Source organism: Rhipicephalus sanguineus, chromosome 10, assembly GCF_013339695.2.
Source record: "Rhipicephalus sanguineus isolate Rsan-2018 chromosome 10, BIME_Rsan_1.4, whole genome shotgun sequence".
NCBI lineage: Eukaryota > Metazoa > Arthropoda > Arachnida > Ixodida > Ixodidae > Rhipicephalus > Rhipicephalus sanguineus.
The window spans coordinates 26654404-26676526 of NC_051185.1; the positions used below are offsets into that span (position 1 = coordinate 26654404).

At 47.1% G+C, this 22123-nt stretch overlaps 3 protein-coding genes and 1 long non-coding RNA gene across 7 annotated transcripts in view; 3 read left to right on the forward strand and 1 right to left on the reverse strand.

Annotated features, from left to right (window-relative positions):
• LOC119406288 (TNF receptor-associated factor 3-like) overlaps nt 1-22123 on the forward strand; it is a 353808-nt gene that overhangs the window by 65711 nt on the left and 265974 nt on the right. The window lies entirely within an intron of this gene.
• The window catches only part of LOC125760023 (uncharacterized), a 54835-nt gene that overhangs the window by 8170 nt on the left and 24542 nt on the right, over nt 1-22123 (forward strand). The gene's annotated exons all lie outside the window — the stretch shown is intronic.
• On the forward strand, nt 6718-8920 carry LOC125760024 (uncharacterized). Of its 4 annotated transcripts, none has more exons than XR_007417688.1 (4): nt 6718-6928; nt 6991-7097; nt 7611-7714; nt 7772-7798. XR_007417688.1 is itself a non-coding variant. In XM_049419613.1 (2 exons), the coding sequence occupies exons 1-2, from the start codon at nt 7601-7603 to the stop codon at nt 8825-8827; spliced, it is 312 nt and encodes a 103-aa protein (XP_049275570.1). In that variant the 5' UTR covers nt 7387-7600; the 3' UTR covers nt 8828-8920. The 4 variants fall into 4 exon arrangements, 2 of the variants coding, with proteins under 2 accessions (XP_049275570.1, XP_049275571.1); XR_007417687.1 differs by lacking the exon at nt 7772-7798 and adding an exon at nt 8630-8668 and having other exon boundaries at nt 6735-6928; XM_049419613.1 differs by lacking the exons at nt 6718-6928; nt 6991-7097; nt 7772-7798 and adding an exon at nt 8630-8920 and having other exon boundaries at nt 7387-7714.
• On the reverse strand, nt 8708-11680 carry LOC125760026 (uncharacterized). Its single transcript, XR_007417690.1, has 4 exons — nt 11517-11680; nt 10638-10755; nt 10165-10569; nt 8708-8816 (listed from the first exon to the last, which is right to left on the reverse strand). It is a non-coding gene; the product is annotated as an uncharacterized LOC125760026 (long non-coding RNA).

A 22123-nucleotide genomic window follows, 5' to 3' on the forward strand; every position in this document is an offset into this window, starting at 1 on the left:
TAGCACCTAGGGACACCCTCTCGTTTCTCTTCCAAGGATATCCCCTCCAGCCTTCCCTAAAGCCATTCCGCTCCTGTGTGCGAACGAAGCAGCCACGTCGGAATTCGCACCACCATGCCGGATCTCCGACGAGCGCACCGTTTTCGCGAACACCCCGTCGCAGGCGTCAACTGGCGACCGAATCGCTTTGCCGAGGAGGTGCCCAGCTCGCGTGTGTGTGGCCTCTGCAACATGATTCCCAAGCGGATACTGGTGCTTCCGTGCGGCCACCCTCCATGCAAGTCGTGCCACGCAGCCAGCTCCCAAGGATGCCGGGGGGGGGGGGGGGGGGGGTGTCCCATGAATGTAGAGCCGTTCGAGGAAGCTGACTGTGACAGCTATCATATGCGTACCAGAAAAGCGAACACCTTGAAGGTGAGAAAGTTGTTTCGGTCTTTCTTTGGTAAAATGCTTTAATTACGTTACTAGCACTACTGAGTATCTGCGGGCATAGCTGTGTAAGGCTGGCAGTTTCGTGTAGGCAAACTCGTATGCTTATTAACCGTACAGTAAACACTTATCGGAAAGTTTGTTTTTCCTGTATATCTTAATTCGAGCTGATAAATTGCGAGAACCAAGTGGCGGAATGTTGTAGCGTTGAACGTATTGCAGTGCTTCTGGTACATATCACTTAGTCGAAATGGGCCTACTTAACCAACACACGTAATTTCGCGGGCAATAGCCATCACAGTCTCAGAACGTGAGAATAAACCAACAAGGTGCCAGTACATTCTAAGCCTTTTACGTATGTACACGAAAAAAAGATTAGCACAAGTGACTGGTAAAATTGCGGCACGCAGCGGAACAAAACGAGGACAGAGAAAGATGCACACTTTCCCTGTCCTTGTTTTGTTCCGGTATGTTCTTTATGCATTTAAGTCAAGACCAACTACAGTAAAACCTCGGTGATACGAATCTCGCGAGGTTACCAAAAATATTCGTATCATCCGAAATTCGTATCACCAGAAAACATAGAAAATTAGTATGCGACGAAAGAAAGTTGGCATACGTTTTTATTTAGTGTTTCTCAGGGCCGCAGCGACGTCATGAACAGCTCTGAGTGATCGCCAGTAAAGTTTTTAGACGTGAATGATCATACTTGTACTCGTAAGTATACGGTGCATGCACGCATGTGTAAAAAATGAACCACATGTGTTGTGCCCTGTGACCGCCAGCTTCCCCTTCCTAATCTTACTGCGCTTTTTTGCATGACATAAAAGTACTGCGGCGAATGTGACTTAAGAAGCGCTTTGCACTCGATAGATAGAGGCCAAGCTCCTACGCCAAGACCGCCTGCTTCGTCTTTCGGGGTCTTCGCGACCACCTTTATTGGGACTTCATGACGGACCCGCGGTCCAAGTTTCAGTCTTGTTTCATAGAATGTCTGATTGCGGGGACATCGCTTGCATCGACGTGGCAGGCACGTGTTAACACAGTACAATGACGCTGCTGCCTCGAGCACAGGAGCACGCGTCAACGTGTCGGAAAAAAAAGCGCGGTGTCAACGTCATCTGTAATCTAAACGCGAAGGCGCCTAAAGGCCTCCAAGATTCGCGCGCATGGCCGCGCTCGCGCATGACTGCCGCGTCTTCCGCGACAGCGCTGGCAGCACCTGTTCGTACCTGTGCGCTAGCGTACGTTCGTATCAAACGTCGCGGGGTGCAAATCGGTTCGCAACAACCGTGCTCCAATACATTGCAGGCTGACGGGCCTTGGCCGGGACCACAGAAAAATTCGTATCACCCAGTAATTCGTACGTGCCGTGATTGTATCACCGAGGTTTTACTGTAGCCCAAATGTCATCTTTAATTGTAACATTTTCCAAAGCAGGGGTGGCTGGCGGAAAACACTCCAACAGCTTTCATTTGAAATGATAGCTTGCTCGCTGCTTATCTGCAAAACCATGCGCCAAGGTCGCTGCGGACGTAAATGCATTTCTTTTTTCTTTTTTGCTATAGATAGCAGCTAGATGGACCACTCCTGCTCTGGAAAATGTATCTCTCGGAATGCTCGGCCACGAAGCGCCACGTGCCGCAATTTCGCCGCTCCGGCCACAAGTCACTTGTGCTAATTATTTCCCGTTGCGACTGTACAGTGGCGTCCACTCTTAGGGTGGACATGGCTCAGCGTGGCATCGCACTGCGGAGCGCCAGTGCATACGGCGTGGCCGCGCATCGAAACGAAGCGGCGTAGGCGCACACGAGCGCGCCGCTCTTGCTGTACTACGATCAAGAAAGACCGGCGCCTGGCTACTACGGAGCGCCGCGCTCGAGTGATAAAGCAGACGACGCAAAGTATCTCCCGTGCGTCCATGTGCGCATGCGCCGATACGCTTCGATGCGCAGCCGCGTCGGCTGCTCTTTCGCTCTGCGGAGCGCAGCCACGCTGAGCCGCGTTCACTCTAAAGTACCAACCACTGGCAAGCGCCGGCACGCGTTCCACGCGCCTACGCGTCAAATGCGTCGCGGCGCGCCCCGTGGAGGAAAAGGGCGCGCAACCACTGGCAAGCGTCGACCGCGCCGACGCTCGCTTTTGGCAGAGGCACAGTGTTGCTTGATCTTTTCGTTTAAAACTGTCCATGTACAGCCTATAACGGTGCGTTATCAATCGAAGCGAATTAGACTGTCGTTAAAATATTGATTGTGCTTCACCCACCACTGTTTTGACTATTTAAGAAGTAATTAACATCGCAATGACCAAAGTAACAACCACGGTATGCACAAGTAATCGACATCGGCGCGTGCGCTGCTAAGTTCACGTCTGCATCACGGGACACAGCCAACGATGTTTGCGAGATCGCCAACGCTTGTGCGATCGCCTTGTTGACGCCTGTTCACGGCCATGCTATTAGTGCCAAACACGAATATAATCATCCTGTTCATGAAAATGGTTCTGCTCCAAGAAGCGGACGGGAGCGGCGTCGCCCGCACCGTCGGTGGGCTTGACGTCGCTTCTTGGCACGTACTTTAGTTACGAAAAAAAAAAAGGAAATAGACGTTTGCTTCAAAGTCCAAACGAGGTGCCCTAAAAATTCGCCGCATAACGACTAATACTTTTCACATTAACAAAAAGACGGCTTTCCCGCGTACCACGGGTGTCACCGTGACTAATATTCTAGCTGCCTAATATGAGTTACAGTTTATTACATGGGCCAACATTGAGAAGTTCGAATCCTGGAGCAAGCATACACTAACTCAAATTTTTTTCAGTAGCATGGAAACAAGAAACCAACATTACTGGAAACTCACAGTTACTTATGTCCCGTCTAGCAACAAAATGCAGGTAAACTGTAGCACTGCAAGTATGGCCTGACTTTCTTGTTTTCTAATAAATGAATATGCACTGTTCACCACAAAATACGCATCGAGTTCATAATTAAACAGTCTATTTATTTATTTATTTTTTTTCAGATATTGCAGCCCAATGCAGGGCTACTGCAGGAGTGGTGTACATGAATACAAAAGGAAAGAATGTATACAGTAATATCGCAATAAGTGCTTTAGCAAAAGCAGATATCGCCACCTGTTGAGTGCAACAGGGTAAAAAATGAGAGAAATAGAACACTAATATCATACAAGCGCCTCCAAAAATCAGATACATTCATTTCACGAACGGAACCAGGTACATCATTCCAGTGTTCGTAAATATCAGAAAAAACTGTATTTGAACACGTTAGTGTGCACAAAAAAATGGGTTATGTTAAGATTGTGATTGCAGCTGTCCACTGTGTAGAAGGCTTTTGGACGTTGTCTGTAGTCTAAATATCCTCTAACGCAACAAACCACACCTGACACTTCATGATGCGATAGATATCGGTCATAAGATTGGAACCGAGCACTGGTTTTTGCACGTTGTGTGTAGTCGAAATATCCTCTAGCGCAACAAACCACACCTGGCACTTCATGATGCGACAAATATCGGTCATAAGATTGGAACCAAGCACTGTGTAGAAGGCCTTTGGACGTCGTCAGTAGTCAAAATACCCTCTAACATAATAAATCGTGCCTGAAACTTCATGATGCGACAGATATCAGTCATAAGATTGGAACCAAGCACTGTGTAGAAGGCCTTTGGACGTCGTCAGTACTCAAAATACCCTCTAATATAATAAATCGTGCCTGAAACTTCATGATGCGACAGATATCGGTTATAAGATTGGAACCAAGCACTGTGTAGAAGGCCTTTGGACGTCGTCAGTAGTCAAAATACCCTCTAATATAATAAATCGTGCCTGAAACTTCATGATGCGACAGATATCGGTTATAAGATTGGAACCAAGCACTGTGTAGAAGGCCTTTGGACATCGTCAATAGTCAAAATACCCTGTAATATAATAAATCGTGCCTGAAACTTCATGATGCGACAGATATCAGTCATAAGATTGGAACCAAGCACTGCGTAGAAGGTCTTTGCACGTCGTCAGTAGTCAAAATACCCTCTAACATAATAAATCGTGCCTGAAACTTCATGATGCGACAGATATCGCTCATAGGATTGCACCAGGGCACTGTATAAGTCTTTGACAAGTTGTCTAACATAGCTAAACTGAATAGATGTCTTCATATTTCAATTATGCTTAAGTGCATGCATAGTCTAAGTTAGTGCATATACAAAGAACTGAACAGAAATGAAATAGTCCTTGCAATACATCCAAGGATTTGGCATTTGAAACCATCAAATAATTATTTCAGCTGGATTTAGTCTGGAGGAAGAGATAAATATGTGCGCAGTTTAGAATGGTCTCACAAGTGTCTGAGGTTCCAGTGAGGCACCGTTTGAATTCCTTTTAAACAAAGAGCAGCACAGTAATATTGCACTTTCATTCCTTCTGCACATACGTGTGATGCCATGCTCTTCTTACTATCGTGTGAGTGTGCACCTCAGATTTCAATGGAGGTGCTTGTCACTTACAAGCTTTTTAGCAAATTAGCTGTCCAGCTGTAAACAAAACATGTGTTATATTTAAGTAAACTGTAAAACGATGGAGAAGCGCCACTGTTCACATTCTCCCGTCTATGAGTATCAGAAAAGACTAGGGAGAATGTGTGTCAGAATAGACAACCTGCAAAACAAGGCATGTGCAACTGGGAATGTGCTAAGGTGTAGTTGCACGGCAGAGAAGCAGACCAAGAGTCAAGAAGTGAAATAGCAGGCAACACAAGCAGCACTTAATCATGCAACTTTCTTTTTCGATCACCACACTCGCGCACGTTCGAGCTTCTATTTTATACATGAATATAAATGAGACCGCTGACAGCTGAATGTGTCGGCGTCGCTGGTACCCGGCACGAAAACACGTCACACTGCTACCAACAAGCGCACGCTTGTTGTTAGCTTGGCAACACACGCAAACGATTTGCGCCGAAGTCAACCAATGTTTCAGCGTCGTAAAATCCGCAAATCCTCCTCATGTACGTTGTCACATCACCGAAATGCGTTGGCAAGTGCGATGTTCGCTTTCGGCAATGATGAGGCGAATGGCGATGTTGAAAACAAACACACTGCGGTTAAAAACTCCTCCGTAAGCGCCACGCGAAGTCTCTGGCGTCATATATAGTGTCTATGTTTCGACGGAAACAACTACCATCAATTTCCTTCAACCAAACTTCCTCACATGAGCTGGTTCACACGAACTCGACGGTAGAGGCCTACGCTGAATGCAGACGACACCGCTCTGAATTGACTTCGCGGTAGGCGAGGGCTCACGCTGAGGACTTCAAACCTCCGAAGCACGTTTACATCCGTTCCGAGCGCAGATACACACAGATCAGAGCACAGGAGCAGCGACATGCCGCAGTAGTAGGTACGATGTTTTCACTCGGTCGACGATCGCACTCAAAACCGCGGCAAGGGCAGCCGGGAAGCATTCGCTGGATTTGTCGGCGTCGCTCGAACTCGGCACGAAACCGCGTCCCACTGGTAGCACTCGCGGTCGTTCGCCGTGTCGTCGACGTACTGGATGACGATGCGGTCACTCAGGAGCGTTTGGCGTCGCTCGAACTCGGCACGAAACCGCGTCCCACTGGTAGCACTCGCGGTCGTTCGCCGTGTCGTCGACGTACTGGATGACGATGCGGTCACTCAGGAGCGTTTGCGACCGTAGTCGCCGTAGTTTCCGTGCTTGCCCTGCACTCGGAGGTGCCTTCGAAGCGGCGGCCATTAGGCATAGCACTCAGAGGTATCGCGGCCTCTGATTGGTTGGGGCCGCCGGCCCATGCCGGCCTCTGATTGGTTGGCGCGCCGTACGCGTGGTGACGTAGGCGAAAATATCAAAGTCGTCTTGTGGGGCGATCGGAGATCTTTGTTCGTTCGCGTTCGTTCTGCGGTGCCTACGTCACAAAAGTGAGAGGAGGCGCAGCTCTCCCGCCTAGAACCGCCGAGAGGAAGAGAACAGCCAATCGTGAAGCGGAGAGCTTTCCGGAAGTAGACGCGCATCCTGTGACGTCGGCACGGGGACGGTGAAGCGTTTCTCGCCTTTGAATAAATATAATTACTTTACAGAAAATTATTGTTTTTGCTTCTCAAGCTCAAACACTCTTTCAAACAGCAACAGCTTTGAGTGATAATATTTAATAATGTTAGTTTTTTTTGACGTCGTCGCTAGATGGTGTCGCGAACGCGAAAAAAAAAAAGAAGAGTAGCGGCTGACGCAGTTTCAAAATGTCGTCCCGTCGCGACGTCTGCGTTGGTTCTCGGGTGTCTGATCGTCAAAAGGAGCTTCTGCTGGCTTTTGTGAGAGAGCATCCACAGATCGCGACGCTGTCGTGCCCGCTGAAGCCGTCGTTCACGAGGGAGGACCGGGACGACATGTGGCAGGAGCTGGTAGCGCTTTTGAACGAAGTCCCTGCGCGTAACACCACAGCCTTGCCAAACTCCGAGAGCAGCAGAGGTGAGTGCGAGCACAATTGTATTGTGGTCGGTCATCTTACACGTCCCGCTTGTGCTTCACAGCGGCACCGGAGGCGGCCAGATTACGGGTTACCGCGGCCGCGTCGTGCTTGACAGGGACCGCGCGGGTCGACAGTAAGCGAGGCCCAGAGTTCGGGTGATCTGAATCGGTAAGCACTGGCTTAGAATATCATTGTTACTTGTATGCTGCGAATTAGTGTGCTCATTTGCTTCGAGCCATTACGCGCTGTCAGTTTTACTTTTTCAAACAATATCGAGTGAATCACCCGGCCGCCGCGTTGGCTGAGGTGCTAACACGTTGTGCCGCTCAGAACAGAAAGCAAAACAGCCACATTTGCGGTGATGACGAAAGAACAGCCGCGAACTATATTTCGAAGCTCATTAGAGCACCCTACGTGTTCCATCCCATTTCTCAGACCCTCGAGTCGAGTGAGGCGCGTAGCCAGTAGATTTGCTTCCCTCCACCCTCTCTCCGAAGTCTGTGTCATAGCATGCCGCTGTGTAAACATCTCTAAAAAAACATTGCTATTCCACTTCCAGCATTAGTGCACATTCGCCACAATAATTCCTACGAATTATTGTTTTTAGCTCTGTGTAGCTGCACTGTTATCATTAGTAGGGACCAGACTGGGATATAGTCTTTTTTTAACGTATGCTTACAGATGGTTCCCCCAGATCAGAGCCTGCAAGCATGTGCACTATCTGGGGACTTCCGTCGCCTGCACCGCCAAGGTTCTTGGTCGGGAACAACTTCCGCGGCTTGCAGGTGAACTTTCACATCTTGCACTCAAGTGTCAATCAAGAAACTTCTTACTACTAACAGGTGAGCCCTGCTCCAGCTGCTGCTGGCGTGGCTGAAGAGGATGTGGCCCAGGACCTTCCCCGTGCCACAACTCGTAAGTTTCGCTGATGTTTTTGATTAGCTGTAGATGGTATGACATGCTCACAGGTGATGCTCATGCGTGCGGCTATGTGTTTGTGAAGAGATGACATCTGTGGGCATAAAGACAAAAAGTTGCACAAAAAAAATTTGGCAAACGGTTGCAGGAGCTAGTTGTTTGCATAACTGTCAGATGGAATAAACAGGTGTCCTGCCTTGCAGTTATGGTGAAATGTAGCGAAAAAGTTGCAGTAGAAGAATGTTCAACATCTTGAAATGTTTCCCTATTTTGTCACTTGCTTCAAAAGTGAAACTGAAAATGTGCTATTGCTAAATATACTGTTCAAAAAGCAAGCTCGTTATATAACTTAACATAGCCATCATACACAAATGCACATGTTTGCACCTGTGTTACACCTGCTTGCTGTATGTTATGCATACTGCAGCAGCTAGGGTTTCAGAAGGAGATTGTGTCAGTCATCGTGTAAAGCCAGACAAACGATTCTGTAGCCCTGAAAAGGGCTGCTTGGTTGCTTCTCGTGCAGAGGTGGTTAGAGGTGTGAGATGCGTTTGATGAGATGAGCGAAAATGAATTGCGGCACCGCTTTGGTCTGTCCAAACGAAGTGCATTGGTTGTGCGGTGAACTAAGCACCATTCATGAATGCCTTTAGGTCAGTGGATTTTCCACAGAGACGAAATTGTTGCACACACTGAAAGTCTTCACGAACAGAAGCTTCCAGCGAAGAGTCAGTAGCAGGAAATTTATAGATGATAATGGCAACACATTTCTTGGTTTCCAGCTCATGCCGCAGCTGCGAGATGGGGGCAACCGGCAGGCCGAGGCACTGGAGTTACTAGCCGCAAACACCAGGCGGCAGGGCCAGGCATCATTGGAAAGCTGCGCCAGGTTCAACTTCTCGGTGACGCGGTCCACAAATTGCAAGGCGTTGGTACCCTCGCCCGGGCCCTCACTGCAGCGGAAGCCACCTGCACAGTGATTTGTAAAGACTAGTTGTACATATATGTAGATTTATTTTTGTTCACACCACGAGTTGTGATACGCTGGTTTGCTTCAATGGTGCCCTGCAATTTTTTTTCAGTTAAATTTCTTTTTCTGCATATCAGAAGCACTGATGTGCTGTTTCATTGTACATAACACAGTGTAGCTCAGTGGTAAATCGTGTCCTGCAATGTCATTTTTTAAAATCTCATATGAATTAATGCATTCAGCAAGTTTGTAGTATATGCACATAGTGCACTGTAGTGTATCTTTATGTCTATAGTGTATACGTGTAGAATACTCGATTTTTACATATCCTAGAAAAAAAGAAGAGCGTTTGTGCATGGTCTAGGTTGCACAATAATTTGGAAATATTGCAAGACCAAAATATAGTTGACGAACACGTGTTCTGTTGCTTAGAAGTGTTTAGACAACATGATTGGGTACAAACAGAAATTAATAATAGAGGAAGAAATATCAGCAACCAACAACTTGCATTTTCTTAGCGAGTTCGATTAGTACCGGTTCGACTGTGCCTTGTTTTCATGTACTACAATGACTTTTGTGCTGCGAGACGCGTATGATGATGCAGAGGAGCAGCAGGCACTTTGTAACAATTCCATTTGTATATTATAAAAGGACGCTACTTTTATGTTCTTTTCCTTGGCATTAAATTTAAGGGATATTTATTTACTCTGCTTTTTATGTGCATTGCTCGCGATACTTGTAATAAAATTTCACTTCTTACATCACCCTTGTTGTTCACCTCATTTGAAAGCACGATCCTTGTTGCACTAAAGCTAGCGCATGTTGCTGTGCTGATTCAACAGCCTTTTCAGGTTACCACTTTGGCTCCGAATGGCACCATGTGCCATTCACAGGTGAGCTCTCACTTGTGCTTAGTGTGAAGCACCATATTTTACAACCTGGTCGAAGTATTTCATCAGCATGGCATTGTGTGACAAGGGGCATAGGTCGGCAAACTCACTCATGAGTCGATTCACTCAGATTCAGGTCGAGCTGCGAGTCCAGGTGAGTAATACTTTGGCGAGTTTGAGTCCGGATGAAAACATTTTAGTGAGCCTGAGTCCGAGTGAATCCGCCTGAGGAAAATTTTGGTGAGTCTGAGTTCGAGTGAGCCCCAAGAGCAAAATATATTTCACGAGTGAGTCAGGGTGAACTTCACATTTTTTTGCCAACCTATTCAAGGGGGTTATTCATTGATAGGAGAACGCCGTTTCGTTGATATGTGTAGCAAACATTTGAAGTGTAGTAAAAAAAACTGCCTTTTGTTGATGCCAGTGACAAACACAATGAACAAAAACAAACACGCACCACACAATGCTGCTGAGGTCGCTGCAGCCGGCGGCGTACTCTGCGCAGGTGCTCAAGCATGCAGGCCCTGTGGTTCTCGAAACAGGTTCACTACACGGTTGCGCTGCTGCTGGCTCCCGTTGTGGTGGTGGTAGCTCAGCTGCTGCTGGCAGCAGCTCAGCATCGTCGGTGTCGTCATCGTCCCCTTCGAGAACAGGCTCATGTGCCGCCAACGCAATGTCGTGCAGAGCTGCACAAGCAGCGATGATGCTTGTGCAGCTCTGCACAAGCTTACAGCGATGCACCACTCCACAACATTGCGCAAGGCGGTGTGGGCCTTGTTGTAGTGGTTATCAGGGGTGCCACGAGCTGGTCGTCCGGGCACTGGTGTCAGGAGCCACGGTTCTAATGTATAGCTGGAGTCTCCTGCACGAGGGCGGCATGACAGCTGTAGTGATAACGTCTTGAATGTGGCAAGCATTGACAGCACTTACCAAGCAAGCCGAAGTTTTGCTTTCAGGTGCTGACGGAGAGGGCTCCCCCGCCATACCCACGAGTCATGACATGACCCCAGGAAACATGGACTGACATCCAGAGGTCGGCATCACATGTCTGCAGAATTCAATTCAGTCAAAATTGTACCCATAAAAGACCTTGGGTACAATGTTGGGTATTATGTTAATGTAACTACATCTGTCTGCACTGTTACTGACTGTTGAACCATAGCTATGAACAAATCATCGACAAGGTAGGACTTGTACCATAAGTTCTAACACGCGGACAATGCAGTGTCAAAGGGTAGTCTGCATGTTTACTGCTTGGAACAACCCATCTTCCAGCCACCAAAGCCTTTTAACCAAATTACTGCTGTATGTTTAAGGCAATGTATCACAAAATATCTACAACACGAAAAACTTGCGACTGAAAAAAGGGTTATGAAACAATGCGTATTTAATGTATGTACATGCTAGGGCGCGTTCCGAGGGACCGAAATAAAGTTTATTCATCCATCCATGTATCGATCCATGTAACGTCCATCACGACAATGAACAATAAGGACATACTACGGCACATTCTGGCAGCGTTAATCTCAACAAATACAAATCGAGACTCAAGCTTCGGGTACACATGGCGAACGAGCAACGGTAATATTACGCACTGTGCAGGCCACTGAACCAAAATGTACTCCGCGTCGCATGATTTCATTGCTTATCCTAAGCGAAGTGCCCTGAAACGAACCAATTCCCGTTCTGGATAGATCGAAAATACCGCTCCCACTATACTCAGTTGCAACAGCCTTAGTAAAGCGGAAAGTTTAAGCGATATATAAATGAAACAATTCGCTACGCATACAATGCATGAATAATACTCACGATCACGGTGTTCAATGCGTAGACTCCCTTCCGCGACATGTAATGCGTCGTGTCCGCGGAGCTCAGACCATGGGACTTCTGGATGGCGATGAGCGTACCATCCACGCACCCGACCACAACGGGAATCCGCCCGAGCCGCGCGAACGCCGCCTTTGTTCGCTCTTCGATTCTGTGGTCTCCGGAAAGGCCACCCACCGTTTTGCCCGCGAACGACAGTAATGGCGTGTTCCTGACGGACGACTGCGACAGGCCGATGAATTCCTCGCTGCCGACAGCTCGCTGGAAGCATCCGATCGCAAAAAAATCTCAGCGCGCACAACACCTTCCGCTCTGTTTAAATCCCACTGGTTCGTTGGCACCCGATGACGGGGTCGAGTTCGTCGTACAACCAACGTACAGCACGTTTCGAGAAACGAAAGCGACGCTGGAATTCACACTCGCTCATCTCTTCAAACGCATTTCGCACCTCCTACCATTCTGCATCTGCTTCGAGAAACGCCAACGTAGCAGGGAAGCACCGTTGCAAGCGCCATTTTCTCAAAATCAGCTGTTGCGGCAGCCGCAACCGCCAAATACATGTCGTGCGACGCCATTGTTCGTGCGAGAGAACGCGAGCGAACGGGCTCGCTCTCCGTTCACTTTTAGCAGACGACATGCTCGTTATGACGCGGCATGACGTCACCAAAAAAGAAAACATCAAGGAAAAAAAAGAAATGGCCACGCCCCTTAGAGTGGCGTGAGTTGTCCGGCTTCAGCCAATCGCGTGCGACCATCAGAACGAACGCGAACGAACGGCGCAGAACAGAGATCTCCGATCGCCCCCTTGACCCCGCGCGCCTCGAGGCGTATGGACGCGTACAGCCCTCCGCGACCGACGCCGAGAGGCGCATTTGACGCCTAGGCGCGTGCATACGCGTGCATACGCGTGCCAGCGGTTGGGGCTTAATAGTGGACGGCAATGTACATAGGGTTTCATGTCCGTTTGCTTGCCACGCTTGCTTGCTTGCCCCGCACAACACTTGCTTGCCACGCAGAAGGCGTGCGTTCGATTCACGTTCGGACGTATGACATTTGTAATTGCATCCATCGCGATTCTTCGCCAGCAGACAACGCCGATTTTGCGCTCACAACCGATGACACCGACTTCGGAATTGGTGCGACGCGTCCTCTTTAACGCTGTCGCTGTAATATCACCGGTGAAACTAACAGCACTAGAACGGATTTACATGAAAGTTTATTTTCCGTTACCTCACTGATATCAATAAACTATCAAAGGCTTTTAAAGTGCATGAGGTTGATTTAAACTGAAAGTATGCGAAGTTGCATATATCTGTACAAAAAGCTCGCAAGAAAAAAATACATACCGAACGTGACACTGGAGGCCAGCCACAACAAAGGCGTCATATTATGAAACGTTTTGTAAGTGTACTTGCGATAAAGTGTCATCGGCAGACCAGAAATTGTACTCGGGTTACACATATTTGCTTCTTTCTAAATAAGGGTCTAAATAACAGCTAGGTCGTTAGAACAACGTTTAAGCGCAAGAAAATAAAGACATAAGTGCTGGTGTTCCTGAGAAAAGATTAAAGTAATATATAAATCAACTTTCTTATGAAGTCCCCCTCAGCTGCAGCTGTTTTTTAAAGAAGAGAGCCAAAGAAAAACAGTAGACGAATAGCTAACATTTCATCTTCGTGGCGTGCAAAGCAAAACTATCACAGAAAATGCGTTCTGTATGTCTGGCTGTCAAAAGGTAACGCATATATACTAAAGATGTTGTCTTCGTTGGTTTCTTTTTCTGGCACTTGTAACAAAGGTATACTGCTGGGATGAAGCACACGGATGCGAATTCGAGGGATCCATGAAAGATGTGCTACGACACTACGAGAACGAATGCACACTCCACACCGTGGAGTGTTTGCGATGCGGCGAGGAAGTCCTGCACAGGGAACTGTCAACGCACTACGTGGCCGGATGCAGGACCACTGTTTCTTCAGCAGGCGCAGGAAACGCGTGCTCGAACTCTCAAGCATTGACCCTTGAAGACGTGACGGCTGCTCTTGAAGAACTGAAGATGCTGTTGAGGGGACGCCAGTCACGAGCAGCTGCTGCCTGCGATCCAGAGTCAAATGAATGAGCTGATTGAACAGACCAGAAACCAGGAGTCCAGGTCGGCCGAGATCAAGCGCAATGTCGCCGCAGCTGCAACGTCGCAGTTGGCTCAAGTCACAGCACCGAGTCCCCCGACCTCGTTGCAAGCGAAAAATATTCGGCAGAACCCGACTGGGGAATCAGGCGCGCCGTCGATCTCTCGGTCCTGCTTGGAGCAGACGTCGATGCCTCGACAGCTGGAACACCTCTTGGACCTGCCGCGAGATGTTCTCCAAGCCATGCGCAAGACATCCTCGCAAGATTATCTTCAGCATGCCATTACTCGCATTAATCGTGATACTAAATGTCATTTAGGGGTTAGCCGGGCTGTTTGCTTGGAACCATGAAGTATATTCTGTCACTTTCAAATGTAGCCGTTTATGCGCCATACCGAGAGATCAAGCTTGCTAATGTCACAGTGTTGCACACGAGGGACGCGTCCTTTACTGTTGAAGTCTACTGTCGTTTTAGTGATCTTTATGTGGGAATTACGTTTCATGGGATGCGTGGAGATTGTGGGTGCATGCCCCTTGTCTTCGTCGTCAAGGCGTTCAACCTGAGCACAGGGAAAATTGTTCAAATGTCTTCGCCTGAAGAACAATGAGACTGCAAGCACGATCGAGACTTATGGACACATCGTCGCCGCATATACTGCACAGACGTTAAATACCTTGCGCACAAGGGTACCCCAGACACCGGCGTCAAGTTCGAAATCGAGCTTTATCGTCCATAAGAACGCGTGGGCAGACACTGGAGCGTCTGGAGTTTTGTTTAAGTTTGCGAGTGTTTGTTGCTTTTTTCCTTTGGATGACTAGTGCCATAAGAGTGCATGTCGCAGTACCACATAAACATGAAACATAGTCTGTCAGCATTGAGCGCATATATATTGGACTGCTTAAGTTCCTTTCCTTTTTGAGTGTGCGTGTGACGTCAAGTGACTGAAGTTCCAATTGACGTTTCGGATCCCGAATAAAGCACGTCGTGCATGTTTTCCAAAAGCATTTGTTTCTATGAAACATTCCTGACAATATCGTTCTCATTCAGCTCTAGTTTTAAGAATTTCTTTTATGTTTGCTCTGATATTTATTTACTGTGACGTTACACGAACTCCCACATGGGGTTTCTAATAATGAGGCTTTGTTTACTTGTGTTTTGCCAAATCACCCACGTGATGTTTTCCCAATCGGAGTACTCGTACTCGTGATTAAGACCTTAATGAATGATTATGTCACGCCCATTGTAATAGTGTTGCTAAGAACGCACTATCTAGTAGCCCGAACATCACGCTGAGATAATTGCTGCGGGAATCATAGCCGATCCACCGGCTGTCACTCAAATGGGTTTGTCGAACATCCAAAGCAGACTACATTTTTAAATAGCGGTAGATTACGCAAAAACTACGCCATACGAAGAATTTCTCTTCCGAATGCGTAATTTTCAATGGTGGCCGAGATGTCATTTCTGTAATTCGACATTTTCTCACAATTCCTAGCTTCAAGAGTGGTGTGTACTTTCCATATCCACTAAGACAGCTGAAAAGGTTATCATGCTTGCAAGAAAAAAAAAAACTCCGTAACATAAATGGTGTCACACCTCCGTGTTTTATTACTAGCACTATCACCGAGGGACACTTTGGTTTCTCTTTCAAGCATATCCGGTCAAGCTTTTTCTACTGAAAAATAGTGAAGCCATACAGTCATGCGAGCTGCATTTAACGCCGCTGGCAGTATCCGAATAAAGTCCCAAATAAGGAGTCTGCGCTAAATTTGAGTTGATTACGGGGAAATGCGGACAGTGTCCGTTTTGAACATTGGCGTTTGTCAATCAATAGTTATTTCCAGAGAGTTTCCTAAAATTAACTAGAGGGGACTCTGGCGCTGCGATCGTTCAGCCATCATGGGAATGATGGGTAGTACACGGATTTGCCTAGTCTTCGTGCTTGCGGGCTTCGAACGCACTTGTGGCTTTCTTTATTGCTGTGTTTTGGTTTTCTTTCGGATAAAGGAATGGATCGTTGTGAACTTCGTGACCAGATTTCAATTGATGAGCCTAAAAAGGTTAAAGTGGTGAAGTGGAACTGCTGACTTTTGCTGAACTTCGTTTTGCGACAAAGCGGATGCAGCCGACGCGGAGCCAAACGGAGCCGAAAGAACGAAGTTCAGACAAATCTGTGTACTAGCCATCATTCCCATGCTGGCTGAAGCGCCATGTGTTGGAGCTCCCATAGACACTAGCGCCAGAGTTCCCTCTAGTAAGTATTGTAGGAAACTCTATGGTTATTTCTAATGGCATGGGGGGCTTTGAACATACTGTTCACTGACAATGGAATGTAAGACTGTCACAATCTAACGCCCTTGCAAGTACGTTTGCCTTCAAATAACCAATGTTCTCTCCGCAGAAAGGTTACAAAAGGTTTATTGGCGATACTATGGTAGTGCGAGGCAATTGAGCTTGTTACACTTGCTTAGCTCTAATTACCGTCGTTTACCTTGACACAGAACACGGACCAACAATAGTCAAACGTTATGCTTTTATTTCAGTAAATACGGAAGGCCATGCACACGGAAAATGTCAAAACGTCGGCTTAAATGAAAATTGAACAATAGAACACCTTTAAGGCAAAGCAATTTTGGGGAACACTTACACAAAGTCTCGCTAAGTCTCGTCGGTTCACGCTTGTTCCCGCAAAGCTTCGCTTGCTGTAGCGAAGTCTCAAGGGTGCTTCGTTACTTTTTCTTGGATCACTTCTATCGCCGTCTTCATCAGATATCGACCACACTCAAGTTGGTGTTACCACTCACTCTGAATCACAGCGCCATTGTAAGCCAGACGTCGGATAGCCTGAATTCGATACTGGCGGCTGTTCATCTTTAGTACTCTGGCAGTCACAGATTGTGGGCAAGAGAGAGAGAGGAAAAACATTTATTAAAAAAAGAACTCCCGGGGTCCATTATGCATTCGTCTATGACGTCTCGAAGGCGCAAGCAATCTTCTTTTCTGATTCTATGCATTGATCCTCCCCGCGGCCCCCTCCGAAAGCTTTCTGCACCTAACATGGTCTTGCACTGCCCCCAGGATCAAAGGCATTTTTGAAAGCTCTCTGCAGCACACCTGCTCTTGCACTGCCTCCGTGACCGGTTAACCTTTGGCCAAGGGGACGATGTCCTGTAATGACGTCCTCATGGGACGTCAAAAATTTTGGTGATATGTGACGCGACGATGACATCATATGGTAACGTCATCACGTAATGAGATTTTTTGCATCACTCGATCGTGCTTACGCCGACGGCGCCGACGCTAACGGTCAATTTTCGCGTTCGATGAGGCTTCTAAGGTCTCAATAAAGAAAAACTGCGGCGTCCTTCGACGGTCCCGGCATGGTGTCGGTGGAGTGCTATTGAACAGGATCCAAATTGGGCTTAGTGGGGAGAGGACGCCGTCCGGTTGGTTAAAATGAGACAGACAGCAAAATGTAATTTGTCCATCGGGCCATTCAACCGGGTTAGGTTCAGAAAGCCTCAAAGTAAGGAAGGGGATGATGCAACTGAACAAGAACATCGACCTACATTACTGAGTCTTTCGTTGGTGTATCGGCTTTCGCCAATCTTGTTTATAGCGTTTCCTGAAGAGTCTGTCACTTTTTTGCGTAAGCTTTCTTGTCTCCCTGATCACTGGCCGTGATAGATAGTGTAGCGTTCGTGAGCCAGACATCGCGGTTTCAATTATAACATGGCGTGCGCATTTAGAAGCGGGCGAACTGCTAAAACACACGTGTACTCAGATTAGGGTGTGCATTACGAAAACCCATGTGGGTCAAATTAGCTGGGACAACTACGTAGTGGCTTACGATAATATCATAGTTTCCTGACATGCAGCCTCAGAGGATATTCATTTGAAACGTAATAAGCGTATTGCTCTCGGTTGTGGTAAAACATCTGTCGTTTTTCTCACCATGAAACAGTTTCTGCGCGAGTTGGAATTGCGTTAAGAACGTGTGTGATAAGACTCAAGCCGGCCTACTTATCAGTCCCTGTTACCGCAGCATCGCTGGACGTATAAACCGATGGTAGCATAGAATAACAGAGAGCTGAGCTAGTTAAGTATTCATTCTAAAAAGACAGGGCGTGCAAACACGGACACAGGAAAGAAGTCAGGACACCACAAACACAGTCGGGACGCCACAAACGGCGTTTGTGGTGTCCTGCCGACACCACAAACACAGTCAGGACACCACAAACGGCGTTTGTGGTGTCCTCACTTTTTTCTTGTGTCCGTGTTTGCACGCCATGTCTTTTTAGTACGATGGTAGCAGGTGCATTGTTCATCACCGGACGGCAACAGTTGAGGAGTCAGAGAGATGCGAGCCTAATGGTATAAGCAACAACGGGAAAATTGCCTTCTGAATCATCGGTCCTTGTTTCGATGACAGTGCACAGTTCTCGCGACCACCCCAACGCAGGCGTCAACCGGCGACCGACACGCTTGTTAAAGTACATACGTCAGTATTAGCGCTCACGTTAGAGTACATACGTCAGTATTATCTAAACTAAGTGAACTTTATGGTTCAATCATGTGAATATCATACGTAACATTCGTTAATGTATTCCTGCTGGGTCGAACAATGCTTCAATATAGCATTATGAATCATAGGAATAAAAATGTAATGTGTATTAGACTGCTACAAAAACGGAGCCAAGAACCACAGAATCTAACCTGAAATGACGCCTGTGTCGTAGGAGTACATATGCAGTGTTATTGGTTTGTTATAAAATTAGATAGCCAGAACAACTACAATTCACGTTGCACGGACATTACGCCTGCACAGGGTGTTTTTCCAAAGCAGTTTCTAGATCTGGCGTGGGTCTGTGGTAGTATAGCTGACATAGACCCAGATTACTTGGCTTCAATTCGTGCAGGGATCCTAATTTTTATTCTTTACATTCGTCGGGTCAACGCGGCCGATATCGGGTTTACTTAACGCTGTCGCATTTAAGTGACCAAATGTCTGTTCTCGCCATTCCTGGGTAGATATAAACTAGGAGTCACCTGTGGCGCATACCCGTACACCGCGGCCCGTGGCAAACGGGTATGTGCCACACGTGTCTGGACGGAAGGGTTTGACGACATACGCGAAAGCATTTTCACGTTATTCATGTCATCACCCGACAGTCATATTCGTCATATCCTCTTAACCTCTATGCCAATTTTGGTCTACACGAAGTTAAGGAGGCGATCACGAGAGCACCCAGACGTAAGCGGCTAGATAGATAGATAGATAGATAGATAGATAGATAGATAGATAGATAGATAGATAGATAGATAGATAGATAGATAGATAGATAGATAGATAGATAGATAGATAGATAGATAGATAGATAGATAGATAGATAGATAGATAGATAGATAGATAGATACGCTCAAAGTGCCTTTGGTTCGCTAAGAAACGCTTCCCATTTGAAAACTCACATCATGGGTGGGAAATTCATTAGACTAGCTCTCGGTACGAACACACCAATGCGAACACAATTGCTAGCTTCCATGGAGTTGTACCTGATTTATGAAACGGAGTACATATCCGGTTATCGTGAATGTGTGATTGGTTATCAAACGGTGTAAAGCTGCACGTGAGAACTGAACAATACGGTATATATGCGATAACGGGAGCATGGGCGCCGTTTTATCTTTCCTTGTTGCTAAGCGTCTGCCGAAGAGCATCAGACCACAGAGAGGCGATAAGCTCGGTGATAAGAAAAGCCAGTCAGCTCTTGTGTGCGAACGAAGCATTCACTTCTGAACTAACACTACCATGCCGGATCTCCAACGAGTGCACCGTTTTCGCGACCACGCCGTTGCAGGCATCAAATGGCGACCGACTCGCTTTGTCGACGAGGTGCCCAGTTCGCGCGTATGTGGCCTGTGTAGCATGATTCCGAAGAGGACTGTGCTGTTGCCATGCTCGCACGTTCTATGCCAATCGTGCCACGTAGCCAACTCCGAAGGATCTGGTGGGCGGTGTCCCTTGGATCAAGAGCCGTTCACAGAAGCAGAATGTGGCAGCTATGATTTCCCTGCCAGAAAAGCGAATGCCTTCAAGGTGAGAAAATACTTCCGGTCGTTCTTAGAAAAAATTGTTCAATTAAGTTATTAGCACTACTGCGTATCTGTATGCTTAGCAATGTAAGGCTCCCACGCCACGGTGGTCTAGTGGTTATGGCGCTCGATTGCTGACCCGAAGGTGGCGGGATCGAATTCCGGCCGCGGCGGCTGCATTGTCGATGGAGGCAAAACGTTTGAGGCCGGTGTTCTTAGATTTAGGTGCACGTTAAGGAACCCCAGACGGTCGAAATTTCCGGAGCCCTCCACTACGGCGTTCCTCATGATCATATTGCGGTTTTGGGACGTTAAACCCCAGATATTATGATTATTATTAGCAATGTAAGGCTGGCCTTCTCGTGCAGGCAAACTCGTATCCTTATTAACCATCGAGTAAGCACTTTACAGATGCGTTTATGCTCCTAATGAGAGCTACAGCAGCCTTGGAACGGAAGAATGAACCTGTGCATAGTTGACAACGATCGAAAGTTGCAAGAAACTCGTAGAATCGAAAGATTGTTTCGATGCAGAGTGAGAATTAAAGGGATTTCTGTAAGCGTCGAACTCCGTTGTAAAAAGTCGTAATGCAGGATATTCAGCTTATATTGATAGCAACCGCTAAGTCCATGGCTTTCCAAGAGCGCGCTGCAGAAACCGACGTGTACCATCGAATCGACACGTCCGAGAGTTATTCCGTCCTTTCTTGTTCGATAACCGCATCAAGGGCTAGAACGATTCAATATAGTTTTACCCCAGAACAGGCGATGATGTATTCGAATCCCCAGGTATGAAATACGAATCATTTCTTGACGAACCACAGGCACCTCTAACACGAGAGCGTTGAGGAGCTCGATTCACAAAAATTCCGGCGTCTGCTTCAGTGGTTCAGATAGATAGATAGATAGATAGATAGATAGATAGATAGATAGATAGATAGATAGATAGATAGATAGATAGATAGATAGATAGATAGATAGATAGATAGATAGATAGATAGATAGATAGAAACGGCAAAAGTGTCTTTGGTTCCCTAAAAAATGCTTGGCATTTAACAACTGAAGCAATTTTTCCCTCTCAGCTGCAACAGTCTTTTTTTTTCAAAAATGGGGAAAGAGAAACAGCAGGCGAATCGCTAACATTTCGTCTCGATTATGTACAGTACGAAACTATCACTAAGATTATGTTCGTCACATTCGCCTACAAAGAGATTACGGAGATATGTTAAACAGATTGTGTTCGTTTCTTTCTTTTTCCTTCTCTTGCAACGAAGGTCCATTGCTGGAACGAAACGCATGGATGCGAATTTGAGGGAGCCATAAAGTTTATGCTGAGACACTACGAGAACGAATGCTCATTCCACACCGTGGAGTGTTTGCGATGCGGCGAGCAAGTCCTGCACAGGGAGCTGTCCACGCACTGCGCGGCCGGATGCAGTGTGGCTGTCTCTTCAGCACGTACAGGAAATGCGCCCTCACATTCTCAAGCATTGATCCTTCGAGACGTGGCGGCGGCTCATGAAGAACTGAAGACGCTGTTGAGGGACGCCAACCACGAGCAGCTGCTGCTTGCTATTCAAAGTCAAATGAATGAGCTGATTGAACAGATCAGGAACCAGAAATCCATGTCGGCTGTGATCACTCAAGATGTCGCGGCCTCTGAAACGTCTCAGGTGGCTCAAGTCATAGCACCGTGTCCTTCGTCCTCGTTGCAAGAGGGAAATTCTCGGCAGGATCCGAATGAAGAAGGAACTGCACCGTCTACGTCCCGTTCCCGCTCGAAGAAAAAGTCGAAACGTCCAGAGGGGGGGCCCCTTGTAGACCTGCCGGAAGAAGTTTTGAGATTCCTGCGCAAAACAGATTTGGGAAGTTACCCACTGCATGCCATTACTCAAGTCTATCAGGGCGTTGAATGTAATTTAAAGCTATCCAGGTGGTCGTCCTCGATAGTTACATGGTGGGAAGTGCTTGAAAAAGTGAAATATGTTCTGACGCTCGCAAATCTTTCCTTTGACGGGCACCCCAACGCACCCAAATTTGCGGATATCAAAGTGTTGCACACGAGAGACTCCTACTTTACAGTTGAAGTCTACTCTCGCCATTTTGATAGGACTGATATTTTTGTGAGAATTACATTTCATGGTATTCGTAGAGACTCTAGGTGTCGGCCGCCTCTTTTCCTCGTCTATGCGTACAATCTGAGGTCAGGGGAACAACTTGAAATGGACATGTATAGACAGCAATGTGATTGTGAGCACGATAGCGATTCATGGGCACATGCACGCTTCATGTACCACGATCGCGCTTTTTACAAGAGGCCCTCGGTTATCCTCGAAGACGCATTGAAATTCGAAATCGAGCTCTGGC

Coding starts and splice junctions, on each gene's coding strand:
- LOC125760024 (XM_049419613.1), top strand. CDS start 7,601: ATGCTTACAGATGGTTCCCCCAGATCAGAGCCTGCAAGCATGTGCACT. Junction 7,715..8,629: donor ACAACTTCCGCGGCTTGCAG/GTGAACTTTCAC, acceptor CTTGGTTTCCAG/CTCATGCCGCAGCTGCGAGA.